At 40.3% G+C, this 16,933-nt stretch overlaps 1 protein-coding gene across 1 annotated transcript in view; it reads right to left on the bottom strand.

The window, feature by feature from the left end:
* plcl2 (phospholipase C like 2) overlaps positions 1-14,175 on the bottom strand; it is a 278,448-nt gene extending 264,273 nt beyond the window's left edge. Inside the window, exon 1 of the mRNA XM_072575710.1 lies at positions 13,372-14,175. Within this exon, the coding sequence (XP_072431811.1) occupies positions 13,372-13,620 (249 nt within the window). The 5' untranslated portion in view covers positions 13,621-14,175. The remainder of the gene's footprint in view (positions 1-13,371) is intronic.
* Positions 14,176-16,933: the final 2,758 nt, after the last annotated feature.

The raw sequence follows: 16,933 nt of genomic DNA, 5'->3' as shown, positions 1-16,933 counted from the left end.
AACTTACTAACAGCATCTCTTATGCTCGCATCTAAATTATTTATGTAAATAACAAAAGGTAGAGAACCCAGCACCGATCCTTGTGGCACTCCACTGGTCACAGGCCTCCAGTCTGAAAAACAACCCTCTACCATCACCCTCCGTCTTCTACCTTTGAGCCAGTTCTGTATCCAAATGGCTAGTTCTCCCTGTATTCCATGAGATCTAACCTTGCTAATCAGTCTCCCAAGGGGAACCTTGTCGAACACCTTACTGAAGTCCATATAGATCACATCTACTGCTCTGCCCTCATCAGTCTTCTTTGTTACTTCTTCAAAAAACTCAATCAAGTTTGTGAGACATATTTTCCCACACACAAAGCCATGATGACGATCCCTAATCAGTCCTTGCCTTTCCAAATACATGTACATCCTGTCCCTCAGGATTCCCTCCAAAAGTTTGCCCATCACTGAGGTCAGGCTCACTGGTCTATAGTTCCCTAGCTTATCTTTACAGCTCTTCTTAAACAGTGGCACCACATTTGCCAACCTCTACTCTTCCGGCACCTCACCTGTGACTATTGATGATACAAATATCATCAGCAAGAGGCCCAGCAATCACTTCTCTAGCTTCCCACAGAGTTCTTGGGTACATCTGATCAGGTCCTGGGGATTTATCCACCTTTAGCCGTTTCAAGACATCCAGCACTTTCTCCTTTGTAATCTGGACATTTTGCAAAATGTCACCATTTATTTCCCTACCGTCTATATCTTCCATACCCTTTTCCACAGTAAATACTGATGCAAAATACTCGTTTATTATCCCCCCCCCCCCCATTTTCTGTGGCTCCACACAAAGGCCGCCTTGCTGATCTTTGAAGGGCCCTATTCTCTCCCTAGTTACCCTTTTGTCCTTAATATATTTGTAAAAACCCTTTGGATTCTCCTTAATGCTATTTGCCAAAGCTATCTCATGTCCCCGTTTCGCCCGCCTGATTTCCCCCTTAAGTATACTCCTACTTCCTTTGTACTCTAAGGATTCACTCAATCTATCCTGTCTATACCTGACATATGCTTCCTTCTTTTTCTTAACCAAACCCTCAACTTCTTGATCATCCAGCATTCCCTATACCTACCAGCCTTCCCTTTCACCCTGACAGGAATATATTTTCTCTGGATTCTTGTTATCTCATTTCTGAAGGCTTCCCATTTTCCAGCCGTCCCTTTACCTGTGAACATCTGTATCCAATCAGCTTTCGAAGATTCTTGCCTAATACCGTCAAAATTGGCCTTTCTCCAATTTAGAACTTCAACTTTTAGATCTGGTCTATCCTTTTCCATCACTATTTTAATATCAATCAAAAGGTAATTTTTTCAAATTTCCTTTTTGCTCAAAGACATTCAAGTCCACAACCAGGGAGTGAAAAGTCTGTGACAAATAGCAGATCCTCAACCTCTATGATTTTGCCTGTTAGGAGAAGGAAGTTCTGCAAATTCTGTAGACTAATGTCATACAAATGTGTTGGCATAAAGGGAATAGATGAAGCAGTATCAGCCAAAGTATATATACTTCTATTTTACATCTTTGTCACCCTACCATGCCACTAGTGAATGTGCTTGGGTCTGCAAATCTCATTCATTATATTTTCTTTTAAAATAAAGGTGGCTTGCAGAGTACTGAAGAACTATGCAGACAGTGAAAGACAGTATGTTACAGGTGGCACTGTGATTGGAGGTGTCAACAAACTATATGAGAAGTACTGTGCACATCTCTTCGGTAACATTGCATTGCAACCTGCACCTTGTCACAGGGATTGTTTGTCGACAGCCCCAGCATGGACCCTCTTCAAAGTCCTCAGGATTTCTTTGACCATTGGTTAAATAATAAATTCATACACTGATCTGGTTCATTAATGTCCTTTACAGAAGAAAACCTGTTGACCTTCTTTAATTTGGCCAACAAAACTCCAGACACAAAACAATGGGACTGATCCTTAACTATCATCTGCACAATGAGAGGTAGAATGCTGGCCTAGCTAGTGACACCTATATCCCATGTACAGACAAAACAAATTCATTCATTACGAATAACAGCTCGAAGAGGATAAGATTTGCAAGATAAGACTGACTTCTAGTGAAGTCCCATGCTTGAAAGGAATGCAAAATAGAGAGTTAGACAAGATCAGCCTGACAACTCTCTTAACTTGCCAAGAGCTAAAGTTAAATGCCATAAGGAATGAAATGTAATAGTCCCGTTGATACCCTTGCTCAACTGTCTGGTCAAGTTAAGGTTGGATTTAAAATTCACTTAATTAACAGGAATTTGTTGATGGTTTTGAAGCTTTAGTGTTTGCATCAATTCTTTTTCAATGTTTCTCTTTTCAAAGACAAAACAGCTCAATTTCTCAAATGCATATGAATGCGCCCAGTCTTACAATCAAAAGGACCATGAGCTGAATTTTACCATCATTATACAAAGGTATGGGAGACTGGAGGTAAAATGCTAGAGGAAAGAATCAGGAAAAGAGATGGATATTTTCTGCCACCTTAGCAACTCAGCTGGCTGTTGAGTAGCCAACTGTAGCAGTTAAATGCTCAATGGAGGTCACCTGCCCTCACTGCCATCTTACCAGTGTCTGAAGGGACCATTATCATAAGGGGAGACTGGCAAATGATCTGTGAGAGCTTTCAAGCAGATTCCTCTTTGGTTGGTGTGTGTGTGTGTCACACAGACACACACTTCCTTTAATGGCTGGTCAATGATATACCATGAGACCTCTGGAAACAATGGCCATGCTGGCTGCTAAAACATCACCACTGAACAGTGCACCCTATAATCACTGGGGCCTCCCACACCCGGCCCCAGCCCCTTCGTCACAAACCAACTTAGCTGAGAGCATCTCAGAGATACTCCCTACTTCCTGTCACATAAGCAACAACTACCTCTGTGGTACCACTGCCAAGACTGCGAAACTACTAGCCTTCAGATTAGACTGGCAGCTCTGGTAAGCTCTATTGGACAGCTAACCTCAAATAAAATGCTCGCCCAGCAAGGTCCCAGTGCAGCCTGAATGGAATTGGACCACAATTACAGTTGGGTCTGATGGTGAACTTCTAATCTCACAAGTGAATGGTGTCATTTTGTAATTACTTCACTTTGGGTAAAATTAATATAAAAGTATCCAACTAATTCATTTTCATAAACTATTTTTTTTTAAAAATCATACCAAGTTTGCAGCATGGTCCTGACGGATGAGATAATCAAATGCAAATAACATTTCAAACTAACTAATCCTTGAGAAACTTTCTTAACTTGTGCAATAGGAAGACTACACAGTTTCCTTTTTATGGTAACTTCTGCATATTGTTACCGTAAATTCTAAAAGCATGCTTTTACATCAGAAACTGCAACTAAATTGATATTGAACTTATCTTTAGTCCAAAAAGAATGAGGTAGGTTTTCCTGAAACAGGCATCTCTGACACCTCCCTCCCCTTCCTGGACCTCTCCATCTCCATTAATGACGACCGACTTGACACTGACATTTTTTACAAACCCACCGACTCCCACAGCTACCTAGATTACACCTCTTCCCACCCTACCTCTTGCAAAAATGCCATCCCGTATTCCCAATTCCTCCGCCTCTGCCGTATCTGCTCCCAGGAGGACCAGTTCCACTACAGAACACACCAGATGGCCTCCTTCTTTAGAGTCCGCAATTTCCCTTCCCACCTGGTTAAAGATGCCCTCCAACGCATCTCGTCCACATCCCGCACCTCCGCCCTCAGACCCCACCCCTCCAACCGTAACAAGGACAGAGCGCCCCTGGTGCTCACCTTCCACCCTACCAACCTTTGCATAAACCAAATCATCTGCCGACATTTCTGCCACCTCCAAACAGACCCCACCACCAGGGATATATTTCCCTCCCCACCCCTTTTCGCCTACCACAAAAACTGTTCCCTCTGTGACTACCTGGTCAGGTTCACGGTCCCCTACAACCCACCCTCCCATTCTGGCACTTTCCCCTGCCACCGCAGGAACTGTAAAACCTGCGCCACACCTCCTTCCTCACCTCTATCCAAGGCCCTAAAGGAGCATTCCACATCCATCAAAGTTTTACTTGCACATCCACTAATATCATTTATTGAATCCGTTGCTCCCGATGCTGTCTCCTCTACATTGGGGAGACTGGACGTCTCCTAGCAGAGTGCTTTAGGGAACATCTCAGGGACACCCGCACCAATCAACCACACCGTCCCATGGCCCAACATTTCAACTCCCCCTCCCATTCTGCCGAGGACATGGAGGTCCTGGGCCTCCTTCACCGCCACTCCCTCACCACCAGACGCCTGGAGGAAGAACGCCTCATCTTCCGCCTCGGAACACTTCAACCCCAGGGCATCAATGTGGACTTGAACAGTTTCCTCATTTCCCCTTCCCCCACCTCACCCTAGTTCCAAACTTCCAGCTCAGCACTGTCCCCATGACTTGTCCGGACTTGTCCTACCTGCCTACCTCCTTTTCCACCTCTCCACTCCACCCTCTCCTCCCTGACCTATCACCTTCATCCCCTCTCCTACTCACCTACTGTACTCTATGCTACTTTCTCCCCACCCCCACCCTCCTCTAGTTTATCTCTCCAAGCTTCAGGCTCACTGCCTTTATTCCTGAAGGGCTTTTGCCCGAAACGTCAATTTCGCTGCTCCTTGGACGCTGCCTGAACTGCTGTGCTCTTTCAGCACCACTAATCCAGAGCGAGTTAAAAGTGTGCAGTTGAGGTCTACTTGCCCAATCCAAAGCCTAGTAACCCAGTAACACCACAGTTGCTGATGGTCACTGCTGCTGTTGCAGAACAAAGGAGACGATGTCCACCTGATCAGGCACCCTGACGGACAGTGGTACTTTACATAGATTTAAAAAAATGCAACAAGGAGGCAAGCTCAATTGATTGAGTGCAGGTACCCTCTAGCAGAATGCCAACGAGGGGCAAGCTCATGTCATGCAGCATGGAGCAGCTATAGACAGCACCTCTCCCCTTCCCTGGAACCCACTGAGAAAACCATCTGGAGCTAAGAGTTGCTTCTTAATTTGTATAATTAGCCACTCAGTAGGTGACTACACTGCTGACGTTCCCACCTCTGGCAATAGGTTACAATGTTAGCAAAACACTGGACTCCCCTCTCAATGTCTTCTGTCAGCACCTTTCCAGCCTTCCTGCCTTCCAAATTGGATGTTGCCAATGCTATGGAGACAATCAAAGATGCTTATTTTTCAGACAACTTCTTCTGAAATTCTGCAGTCTTGAGGCTAATCAACAATTACACATTTGGTCACAGACAATAATGTTTTACAGAGCTGACATTTGTAGATATTGAGGGCAATCAATGAAGGCTCACTCAAATGCACATACCATTATACTAAACTTAAGACCTGTGCAATGCACCATAATTTCTAATGAATCCCCAAAGATTCGTCAGCAAAAAATGATCTATCACCATGATTTTGCACAGTAACTAATCGGTTACTTGAAACCATTATTGCAAAAATGATGTTCTTTTGGCAAGCAAGATAGTCATTTTCACAGCTGTGACATGACCTTTCTGTTCACCACAGTGACCATAAGTAATATCGATCCTGATTGTTTTAAACTGCCTTTAGTTATTTTATTTGGAATGAGTGAAGCTATTCTGTGATCCAATAGATTATTTAGAACCTTTCCAACTATGTGTCAATTTGGGTCAGAGATAGTAATGGAGTCTAAGGTTAGAAGGCTATGGATTTAAGATCTACCCCAGAACATGATCTAGGTGGACATTTCTAATTCACCTCCTTAGAATGCTGTGTTTCAAATTACGCATTAACTTAAGAGCTTGCTTTTCTAAACTGAATATTTTACTTTCACCTAAGCATTCCAAGAAGAATAAATGGACTCCGTTTGGCAAATAATTAGCTCTCAATGTGTCCTAAAACTGACTACCTAGTTATTTATCACTTGTCTAGTAATTGACATGTTCTGCAAAAAACAAAATGAAAGCAAATTAGTTGGCTATAAAATGCCTTGGGACGTCCTGACTGAGGTTTTGAAAGGCAATATATAAATCCAAGCTTTTATTTTCCCAAGATGATAAATAAAATAAAAACGAACCCAGACCAAGGTGGCATCAAGAAAACACAAGGTTAAAATAGTTATTTGTTTTTCTGGAGGCGCTTCCTGAGATTCTCTGAAGGGTTAGTTTATGTTACTCAGGGCTTTTTTTCTTGGTTTCCAGGGGCTCCTTTCACATTCACACTAATTCCCTTTTTTTGATGTTGTTTAGGTTGCTTTTTTTCCTGTGTTTAGGTTGCTTTTTTTTTAAAATCAGAGTTTCTGTTTTTTTAGAAAATGTAGGACAAATATTGTTGTTATTGCCTTTTTAACTTAAAATGAACAAATAAGGGCCTGGCTCTTTTGATAGGAAGATATATGAATTGTTGATTATGCATGATTAGAGCAGTACATAAGAATAATGTGAAAGTCCTGACACAGCTGATTCCACAGGAATTGCCTGAGAAGCTGAAATTTCCAATGAACTAACTGGCATCTTCAAAGAAGTCACGAATTCTGAGTCAGAGGCTTCGGAGTATTTCAACTTACTCATTTGAATAATTAGCCAGAAAATGTTAGAGGAATTAAACTTGCTGTAATTCCTGGATAACTATAAAACTAACACTCAACTACCCCCACCCAATGTCCCACTTACTCAATCCCCAATTACACCCCTGACAATCCACAACACCCGATTTTTCCCTCAAGCTGCCCCTTGATAAGAACCATATCCCCTACCATAACCTGACCTCTAAATCCCCTACCTTCTAGGCTTGATGCACCCTACCCTCCCTCCCCCCACCTACTGTAAACAAACCTCACATACTCCATTTCCAAAAGGAAAATACTAACAATCAGAACGAGGTAACTTATTGAGAATGAATCTCAGATCTGCACCCGTGTCAACATTATTTACAAGTGATTCACATTAGAGTATTCTTTGGAATTATTTGGCAAATTTCAAGTTTCTTCCTCCTTAACACTTCTGTATAAATTGAGTGTTGACAATGTCAGGCTACTGGCTTACAAAATTTCCAACTGTGCAAGAAGGAGTAGACCCAGATGTAAATTCTACAGCACTAAACTAACCACTAGATAACAAATTAATTCACATACAGTTCACATTTCTGTCATTTGTTTCCAAGCTAATGCACCTCCTCACATGATCATCTGTGCATTAATGAGACATATATTGGAACTCTCTTCCATACAGAGGCATGACATAAAGGTTGCTAACTCACTAACTATATCCCTTCATGTCATACTTTTTACACTGGACATTGAAGTCTACACACTAATATAAAAACAAACAGAGGTACACTGGATGTCTGAAATAACTTTAATGTATTTCCACAGCTTGATAGATCAGATTAAACTATAATCCAGGTTTTTTTTAACATATAGATTAAAAAAAACACTTTTGATTTCAAAAACAAATTCCATCTTCAAATCAAAGGCCCTCCATCTGACAAAGGGGCAGGGCTCCGAAAGTTTGTGATTTCAAATAAACCTGTTGGACTATAATCTAATGTCGTGTGACTTCCAACTATGGGTAAGATATTTGGCTCAGTTTATGCAAACGTATACATGGCAGAGTGAGATGGTCTCCTGAGCGTTACTATAGACAGAGAGGTGACATAAGGGATATTTGAACTTGCAAAGAAACAGACTTAGTGTTGAGGCCCCAGATTAAGTGTTTTTGTCACAAAAGCACAAAGCTAGAACCATTTAACCAGGTGGTTGCAACACTTCTTTTTTAACAGTGCTAAAACAAAGAGGATACACAAAAGGATTCCTCAAACATGTCAATTTTTTTGATAGAGAGCTAAGTGATCCATTATTTTAAAAAATAGGTTAACATCAAGAATACTGTTAATTCAAGAAGCTATGAAACTATTGAACAAGTCAGAAAAAAGTGGTTAAGAACTAATTTGAACATTTAAGTCACAAAGTGCCAGCATTACATAACACCAGCTTCTAAAAGAGGCAAGAGCCTAAAACACGTATTCATCAGGAGCAGAGTAACGACATAAGCTACCCCACCTCCTAACATTCCTTCCCAGTATCATCAGCCAACTCACTCAGAAGCAACAATTCTCAACCCCGCAGTCACTCGCTCCTGCACTCTCCCTGACAGTTTCTTTCACCCTACTTACCCCTACAGTCTCACTCTCCCCCCAGATCATTCACACTCCTCTAATGACTCCGCCAATCTCTCTCTCCACCTCAACTGAACCCAGCAGTCTCTTCCTCTTTCTGTATGTCCATCTCCCTTTCACTGGTCTTCATAGTCTCTCACTATCACGCCATTGCTCTGGAGCACAGGTTCAGTAATTTTCCACAGACTTTTTGGGGGGTAGTTTCAAGAGTGAATTCCCCAGCAGACCTATGTATCTTAGAAAATATTCTTGAAAAGGAAAACAAAATCTCTGGGGCTTTTCTTTTCTTGTCCATGGAATGGGTACATCGCTGAAAGGGTAAATCATTGCCTGCCATGCATTATAAATACATACACCTGCTACCTTGTCAATTTATCTTGCTAGTGATCATTGACTTTTGGCAATTGTTGCCTTGGGACTGGGGTAGGGACTGATTGTTGGCCAGACTCTGGAGTGTACATTGGCTGGCTGGTAGCTTCGTGTAACCAGTAACTAAGTTAGTGAGAGATAAGTCACAGAAGGATGAAGTTCTATAATTGATAGCCATAAGGATACAAACCATTTTCTTTCAATGTAAAGAGAGCCATCCCTGGTGAAAGTATACATATGCTTCCTGCTTACCAAGATGGAAGATAGTACCAGATAGCACACAAAAATCTGGCACTGAATAACTGAACTTGCGCATTATGATACAATTAGTTGCAGAACTACATGCAGTTCAGATGAGGAAAGTGGAGTCTTGCAATACATCCAGCTCCTCTAAAATTAATAAATCAGGGATACATTTTCGTGAGCTGTATTTGTTCCTAGTTACTGAAAATTATTTTAAAATGCCTAAGTCTTATTTTACTATTGGTCTAGTAACAGTATTAAACAAATAAAAACATTACAACAATTCAGCAGAAAGGCTTTTGCTCCGTAAAATGTACAATTGCTAATATGTACTTCAATTATATTAACTTTGACAGTTATTAAAATAAAATACAGCCACTAATATGCACAAAGTTTTGTACATACTCTATCCTTTTCTGAGATGTAACAATAAATTAGGGGCTTAGAGTGGCAGAGCAGCTCAACAGCATAATTTTCATAGAAGAATGTTCCACTTAATAAATGTAAATGTTGAACTAAATGTTTCAGAATGGCAGTATAGCAATAATGAGATTCAAAAGTTATGCGCCAAGTGCTGGAAAGTGAAACAAGTTTAGAGTTAGAGGGAGAAAATATGAGGACCAGTAAGGGAGAGAATGACTGAAGGAAGAAAGGGACTGTTGGATTGTCAGCAAGGTTGAACTTGAATAGTGTTTGTGTGAGTGCAAACTCGATGGGCCAAAAGACTCTTCCATATTGTACAATTCTGATTCTAGTTCAATTTTTATAAGATATGATAACCCCAAAAAAATCATCAGATCAGAGTTCTAATTTTATGTCACAAGTATTTAAACAAAATGACTTGTTTGAGAATAAAACAATTTACATCTTCTGCTTAACACACGTAATCTCAAGGTACATTGGAAATATGTCATCAAACTTTGGAAACTATCATTAGAGCTTATTGTCAAGAACATCTTGATGATTGGGATAAAGAAATTCCTTTCTTACTGTCTGAAGTTGGTGTGCTCCTAATGGGTCCATGGATTCAATCCTTTTGAACAAATATATGCTCATGGGGTGAGAAGAATATCAAAGTAAAGGAAAATTGAGACTAAGCCTCCATACCATGCTTGGAGTTTCAGAGAGAAACTAACCAAATCAGATAAGTTAACCAAAAAGCATTTGAAGAGAGCTCAACAAACAATGAAACCTATAACATATGGGATACTTGCCTTCATTAGCTAAGGGTTTAAGAGCAAGGAGGTTATGTTAGAACTGTATAAAAAGTTGTTTTTTCCACAGTAAAAGTATTGTGTGCAACTCTGAAACCCACAGTATAAGAGGGATGTTAATACACTGGAGAGGATGCAGAGATATTTAAGGTTTAATTTAAAAATTAAAAACTTAAGGCATTCGAGGCTAGAGACCAAGTGCTGGAAAATGGGATTACAGTAGTTTTTTAACTGGCTCAGACTCAATAGGTCAAAGAGTCTTTTGTATGCTATAGACCTTTATAACTGTATAATAACAGAACAATGTTATCTCATAGCCTTCATACAAGTTAAGGTTTGTCCAATTCAGCAAAGCAGATCATGTACCATGATCTCTCAAACAACAGCCTACCTTCATATCTGAAAAGCACACAGAATTCTTCTATCATATTTCCCATCCACTGTCCTACCAAGATCTAAACTTATTTCATGCTTGACATCAACTGTTGTAGAAGACAAAATAGAATCACTTCCTGTTTATTAGGTGCAAGTCATGCAACTCTGAATTTAATATGGTAACTGCACAGAACCTCACAACTTGTGCTCGGAACGCAATCAAGCCAAATGAAGCCATCCAGCACAACTTTTATTTTTTGTTACTTTGATCTATGAGTAATACACAATAACATCAATGCATTGTGGTCACATTTCACTTGTCTGGAGAATTAATCTTGATCTTACATTGCTTTGTTAGCCTCTGCCACTCATTTTCAAGTTGTGATGCCCAACACTGTATCCATTATGAAAAAAATGATAATTTCAGTAAACAATACATTCAACAGCCCAAGATCTTAGGTTAAAAAAAGAGCCCTCATGTCAAATGCATGAATTGTAAACACCAAAAGTTATTCACACCAAATAATCATGATCACACGTCTCTTTCACCACATTTCAAGTTAGCAAATAATGGCCCAATGAACTCAGAGTTTCGTGTTGAAGGTGACCTTCAGCCAAGTCCAAAAGTAACCATTTTAGATAGTAATTAATACTGTATGATTATTCAAAAAATATTGCTCAAAATCTGACACTAATTATACTGAATTAAAGGCAGCAATGTTACAAAGATTGTCTGAAAGTGTTAAACAGTTTTCTTTAGCAAAAGCCAAAAATGAATCATTTGTGAATGTACCAACTTGATCAATTGATTCTTCTTGATCGGTGCACAAATAGCCTAATACTATAAGTCCAAAGGCACAGAAAATTCAACGTAATCTCAGATTTTTGTTTATTAAGCCCTCACAGTTACGATCCTGAACCTGAATGTTAGGAACATTATCCGACCTCTTCAGTCAAACCAAATATTTATTTTTTGCAGCACTCACCTCTTCCTGGATTTAGGCACGTTACAATTCACATGTAAATTTGTACTATTACAGATTCTTCTATTTTAACAAACCCCAACTTCATCCATTCAAATGAATGTTACTGTGATCATTACCCATTGTTTCAAGTCTGCATGAGTAGTAGCTTAATGAACTACGAATGCACCAAACATTACATATCCACAAGTTGTTTGCTCAGGTTTGTATATAAAAAATAATGAAATAAAGTAAATTAGTGTTCCACATTAATGATTTTGTTGCAAGTATCACTTTTTCCTCTTAAAAATGTTATTAGGAACCCCACTGGCTGTGTCACATAATAAAAATTACATTATACCATCTAACAATTTTCTCACTGTGAACTGTTCTTTCTCTTGCCTTGCATCAATTCTGTGACACAACTACTCCGTACCAACATTTTCTCTATAGTCCTTGAAATTAGCACCATTTTAATTTAATAGAGCCAAATCAATCCATTTAACATCAGACAAGCATTAGAAGTACAGTCACTCTGAAGGATCAGGGAACACCATCCATTTATTCCATTGCCAACACAGTCATGTTGCACTTACATAAGGCATGTATACTGCCTTTTTTTTAAAATAAAGCTCCTTTGATGTCTGCAGCAATTTTGAAGACTCTATAGAACTAGGTGACTTCTCTCCATTACATGCTGAGATTTTTCTGCATTTTTCTGACTTCTGCAACATCAGCGTATCAAAATTGCATAGTATAGAAAGCATTATGGTCATGTGATGTTTTGTGTTTTGACAAATAATGAAAAGAAAGTATGGGGGGGGGGTGTTCTCAAACTGAATAATAGCTTAAAAATGAATTCAAAGATAATTCAGTCTCTGCTACCCTTCTTTATCTTTAAGTAATTATTTGCAGAACAATACAATAGGGAGCTCAAAATCAGATTGTGTTTGATCCAAGTTGTTTGGTAGCAAAGGGTGAAGAGAGTCAAAAGAGCAGTACCAGGATATGTGGAAATTGCATTATACAGATCCTTATCTTAATAAGGTTGTTGCTGTAAAAAGGTAAATATTAATGCCACAGGGTTGTAAACTATTCTTTAGAACTAGTTATTATAAAACCTTTATTTACCCTAAAATGCTTTTTTTACTAATCAGGCTACAGCAGCCTTGCCAAAAACATCCAAACACAATCTCAAAATAGTTACAATAACTGAGCTGCGTAAATGATTCAAAATAGTGTGTACTACAAGACTATACAATTTAGCTATTCTCAATTTGATCATCACACTTGAAACAATTGTCACCCATTAATTTCACTCATACAAGAAATAATAAAAAATACTGGTCAGATTCAATTATCATAACAATATCAGCCACATAAACGCAAATATAGTGAAGTCAAATGTAAAATGTCAAATCTCTGGAAAATTCCAGCGAAATTTAATGCACATATCTGCAGAATAAATACAACCTTTTATCGTTACTGAAAAGAGAAATGATCGCTCCCTCATGTCGAGTAATCACATTTGACAAGCAGGCAATGTAAAGAATTGGGATTAGGGATAAAACAATAGCGTGCTGTTTACCATTTGAAATATAATATCAGATGTATAAAGCTCAATGTATGAATGCTCGTGACAAGTATTTGAAAACAAAACTTTCTTTATAATGGCAATTTTTCATACCGTTTTCGATTGGTTTGCAATATATTTTAGCAATTATATTACTTTTTATCGGTTTTGCTTGAACGTTTTCTTCAAAATCCTACAATTGAATTTCAGCAGGGCTTATTTAAATATACGGGGCATGACTGCCGGACAATAAACACGTCCCTCCACTGATCCTTTAACAATAGTTCAACAGCAGTCTTCTGTTTGGTCTGGTTCACGGAATTTAAAACAAAACCCTGTATAAAATCTGAGGGCTGGGACCAGAATATTGAGAAATTATCTGCATTTTGTGCCGCGATTTTCCAGTTTACCTTGATGATGCTGCTCCTCCGAGGGATGCCAGCTTTTCCATCTTGGGATGAGGCTGTTGCTGGTGAAGGTGTGAACGTCTCAGCTCCGGGACTGGATGGCAGGACTCCCCCCGCTGCAACAACCGGCTCCTCACCCACACAGTCCCCGTTTGAGACTGCCTCAACTCCCTCCTTTTTGGCCGAGGAGGGCGAAGCAGAACATGAAGGCACCAGAGACGGGACACCACGTTCCGCCTTTCCTTCCGCCATGGCTTTCTCTTTCTTATTATATATGTATATAAAAAAAATTAAAACAACTTACACAAAAAAAACAAATTTAAAAAAACCCTCTTAAAAAAGGTATACTTTCAACTCTTTTTAAACCCCGATTGCCTGTATTGTGCATGGCATAATATTGTTTTTTTTAAAAAAAAACCCAAGATCCAAAATGTGTTGCAAACCTCCCGCTACAATAGTAAGTGACAGTCCCTCCTGTGTACGGAACTGCTGCCACCAACCGAAACCCTTCTCAGCTCGCCAACACCAGAAAACAACATGTACCAAAAAAAAGCCGCAGCATTTACATTTCAGCGCCTCTGATCTTATCTCCACCAATCCATGACAGGGATATGTCTGAGTTGCAGACATGGAACATTGAAAGCAGCAGCAGCAGCAGCGCTGCAGAGTCCGGGGCAGCGCTGACAGCTCCCGCTGCCCGTCTCCCCGGTGACAGGCTCGCGCTCCCCCCTCCGCCTGATTGACAAATCCAGGGGCCGCCGCTTCCCTTGCGAGCTGAGAGTCGGGGTGGGGCGAGGTGGGGGGGGCGGGGCTAACACCTGTCAATCATCCTGCCAGGCGGTGACTCCTGGCAGCAAGGAAACACCTGATGGGAACAATCGGTCGAAACTCGTCCCCTCCCCCCGGGCCCGTGCCCGCTGTGCGCGCTCCACCGCCTTGTCCCCGCCCACCCAGCGGACCCCGCGCCCGGACAATGACGCTGATTGGCCGCTGTGTCACAATCGCGGACGTTCCAAGGGGTCGCTCGCCGGTGATTGGCCCGTTGACCCAATGTCGGAAGAGAATCGCAGTGCAGCGGCAGTAACTCCCATTGAGTAGTCAAAGTTTCATTGCACACTGATAGGGGAACTGAGAATTTCAAAATGTACCTCCCTCCAGAAGCAAAGTCCAGTTGTGCAATTAATTCTGAAGTTCAACATCCGGTGTCAAGTTCCTGCCAACAATAACTTGCAATGAAAGTTTAACAAAGGGAATCACATCTGCCCTAAATGCCCAGTTTCAGTCAGAATGATTAACGTGGGCAAAGGTCAAGACGAAAAGCACTTGAACTAGAGGGAAGTGCGAGACCATGTTCTTTGGGAACTGAGCCAAATGATCATTTGTCCCCTTCTTTGCCAAGTTAGATTACCTGAAGGCAACTTGACCCAAAATGTTAACTCTGATTTCTGTGCACAGGTGCTGCCAGACCTACTGACCTTTGCCAGCAATTTCTGTTTTTGTTTCTGTTATATAGCATCTGCAGTTCTTTCAGCTTTTATTTAGATTACCTGAAAGTCTTGGGGATATGTGCTGAAACGACTGAGTAAAAATGGTAAAACAAACGGGAGCAATGCTTCTTTTCTTTGTAGGTGAGAAGATGGTCAACAGGTTTGAGGTACTCAAGATTTACAATAGGTCCACAGCAGACACCATCTCCCTGGTCCTACACTCATTTCTGGAGCATACGGATACACAGACAGATATGTCAGACTTCTTTTTATTAATTTTAGTCCCACCTTCAATACCATAATTCCAACCAAATTCATCTCCAAACTCAAGCCTAGAATTCTGTTCCACCCTCTGCAATTAGATCCTCGATTTCCTGACCGCAGACCGTAATCAATAAGGATAAACACAGGATCTCCTTCAAGATAATCCCTTACTCATCCCCTTATTATGCTCCTTAGACATTCAGCTAGATTCAGCTCTAACTCCATCCTCAAATTTGTTAATAACACCACCATAATGGGTCAGATTTTAAACAACAATGAGACAAGCGTACAGGAAAGAGAAAGACAGCTTAGTGCTATGGTGTAAAGACAACAACCTCCTTTAATGTCAGCAAAATGAAGGAGATGGTCATTGACTTCAGGAAGCAGAGTGGAGAACACACCCCTGTCTGTATCAATGGTGCCAAGGTGAAGGTGGTCAACAGCTTCATGTTCTTGGGAGTAAAGATCATCATCTGTCCTGATCCATCCATATTAACGTTTTAGTCAAGAAAGCACACCAATGCCTCTACTTCCTCAGAAGGCTAAGGAAATTCAGCATGTCCACAATGATGCTTACCAATTTTATTAATGCACTATAGAACACACCCTACCTGGATGCATCATAGCTTGGCATGGCAGCTGCACTGCCCAAGACCACAATAAACTACACAATAAAGATGTGAATGCAACCTAGACCATCACAACAACAAGCCTTCCATTCATTGATTCCATTCACACTTCCTGCTGTCTTGGGAAAGCAGGCAACATAATTAATGACCCCTTCCACACTCTTTATACTCTCTTCCACTGTCTTCCATTGGGCAGAAGATACAAAAGTTTGAAAACATGTACCAACAGATTTTAGATCAGTTTGTTCCCTGCTGTTATCAGACTTATGAACGGACCTCACATATATTAGACTTGATCTTTCTCTGCACCTTCTGTGTAGCTGTAACTCTATATTCTGCATTCTGTTCTATTACTCTAATGTTCTTAAGTAAAGTATGATTCATCTGGTCAGCATGCACAACAATACTCTTCACTATATCTCTGTAAAAAACAGTAATAAATCAAATCAAATAAAAAATTTAGAAATCTTCTATCTCAACTTGGAACATTCTTCATGGCTCAATATCAATAGCCATCTACAGTTAAGTCTTTCACAGGTTCACTACTCTTTGAGAGAAGAAATTTCATCCTATTTCTGTCTGAACTAAATGACTTCTTTTCCTGAGATTATAACCTATAGTTTTAGATTCACTCACAAGGGGAAACAACCTATCATCATCTAACCTGTCAAGTCCCCTAAGAAGTTTATAAGGTCACCTCTCATGCTTCTAAATTCCAACGGATACTGGCCCAATCTATTCAATCTCTCCTCATACAAAAATCTCTTCAGACATAGAATCAACTTAGTGAACCTTCTCTGGACCTCCTCCAATATCAATATATCCAAACTGTTCACAGTATTCTAGCTGTGGTCTGACAGCTTGCATCGTGCCTTGCATAGTTTTAGCAACAAATCTCTATTTATATATGGTATTCCCTTTGAAATACAAAGCAACAGTCCATTTGACTTTGCTGTTATTCACTGAACGTAGATATTAGATTTTTGTGATTTGTGCACAAGATCCCACAAATCCCTCTGCGTTGTAGCTCTCTGCAGTCTTTCTCCATTCAAATAATATGCAGACCCTTTTCCTGCCAAAGGGCATAGCCTTATTATATTCCATCTGCCAGGTTTCTGTGCGACCACTTATCCTGCCTTATTATATCCCTCTGTAAACTCCTTGTCTGATCCTGACCACATGCCT

Source organism: Chiloscyllium punctatum, chromosome 8, assembly GCF_047496795.1.
Source record: "Chiloscyllium punctatum isolate Juve2018m chromosome 8, sChiPun1.3, whole genome shotgun sequence".
Taxonomy (NCBI): Eukaryota; Metazoa; Chordata; class Chondrichthyes; order Orectolobiformes; family Hemiscylliidae; genus Chiloscyllium; species Chiloscyllium punctatum.
Note: the sequence above shows the minus strand (reverse complement) of the source record. Positions and strands in the feature narration are given on the sequence as shown.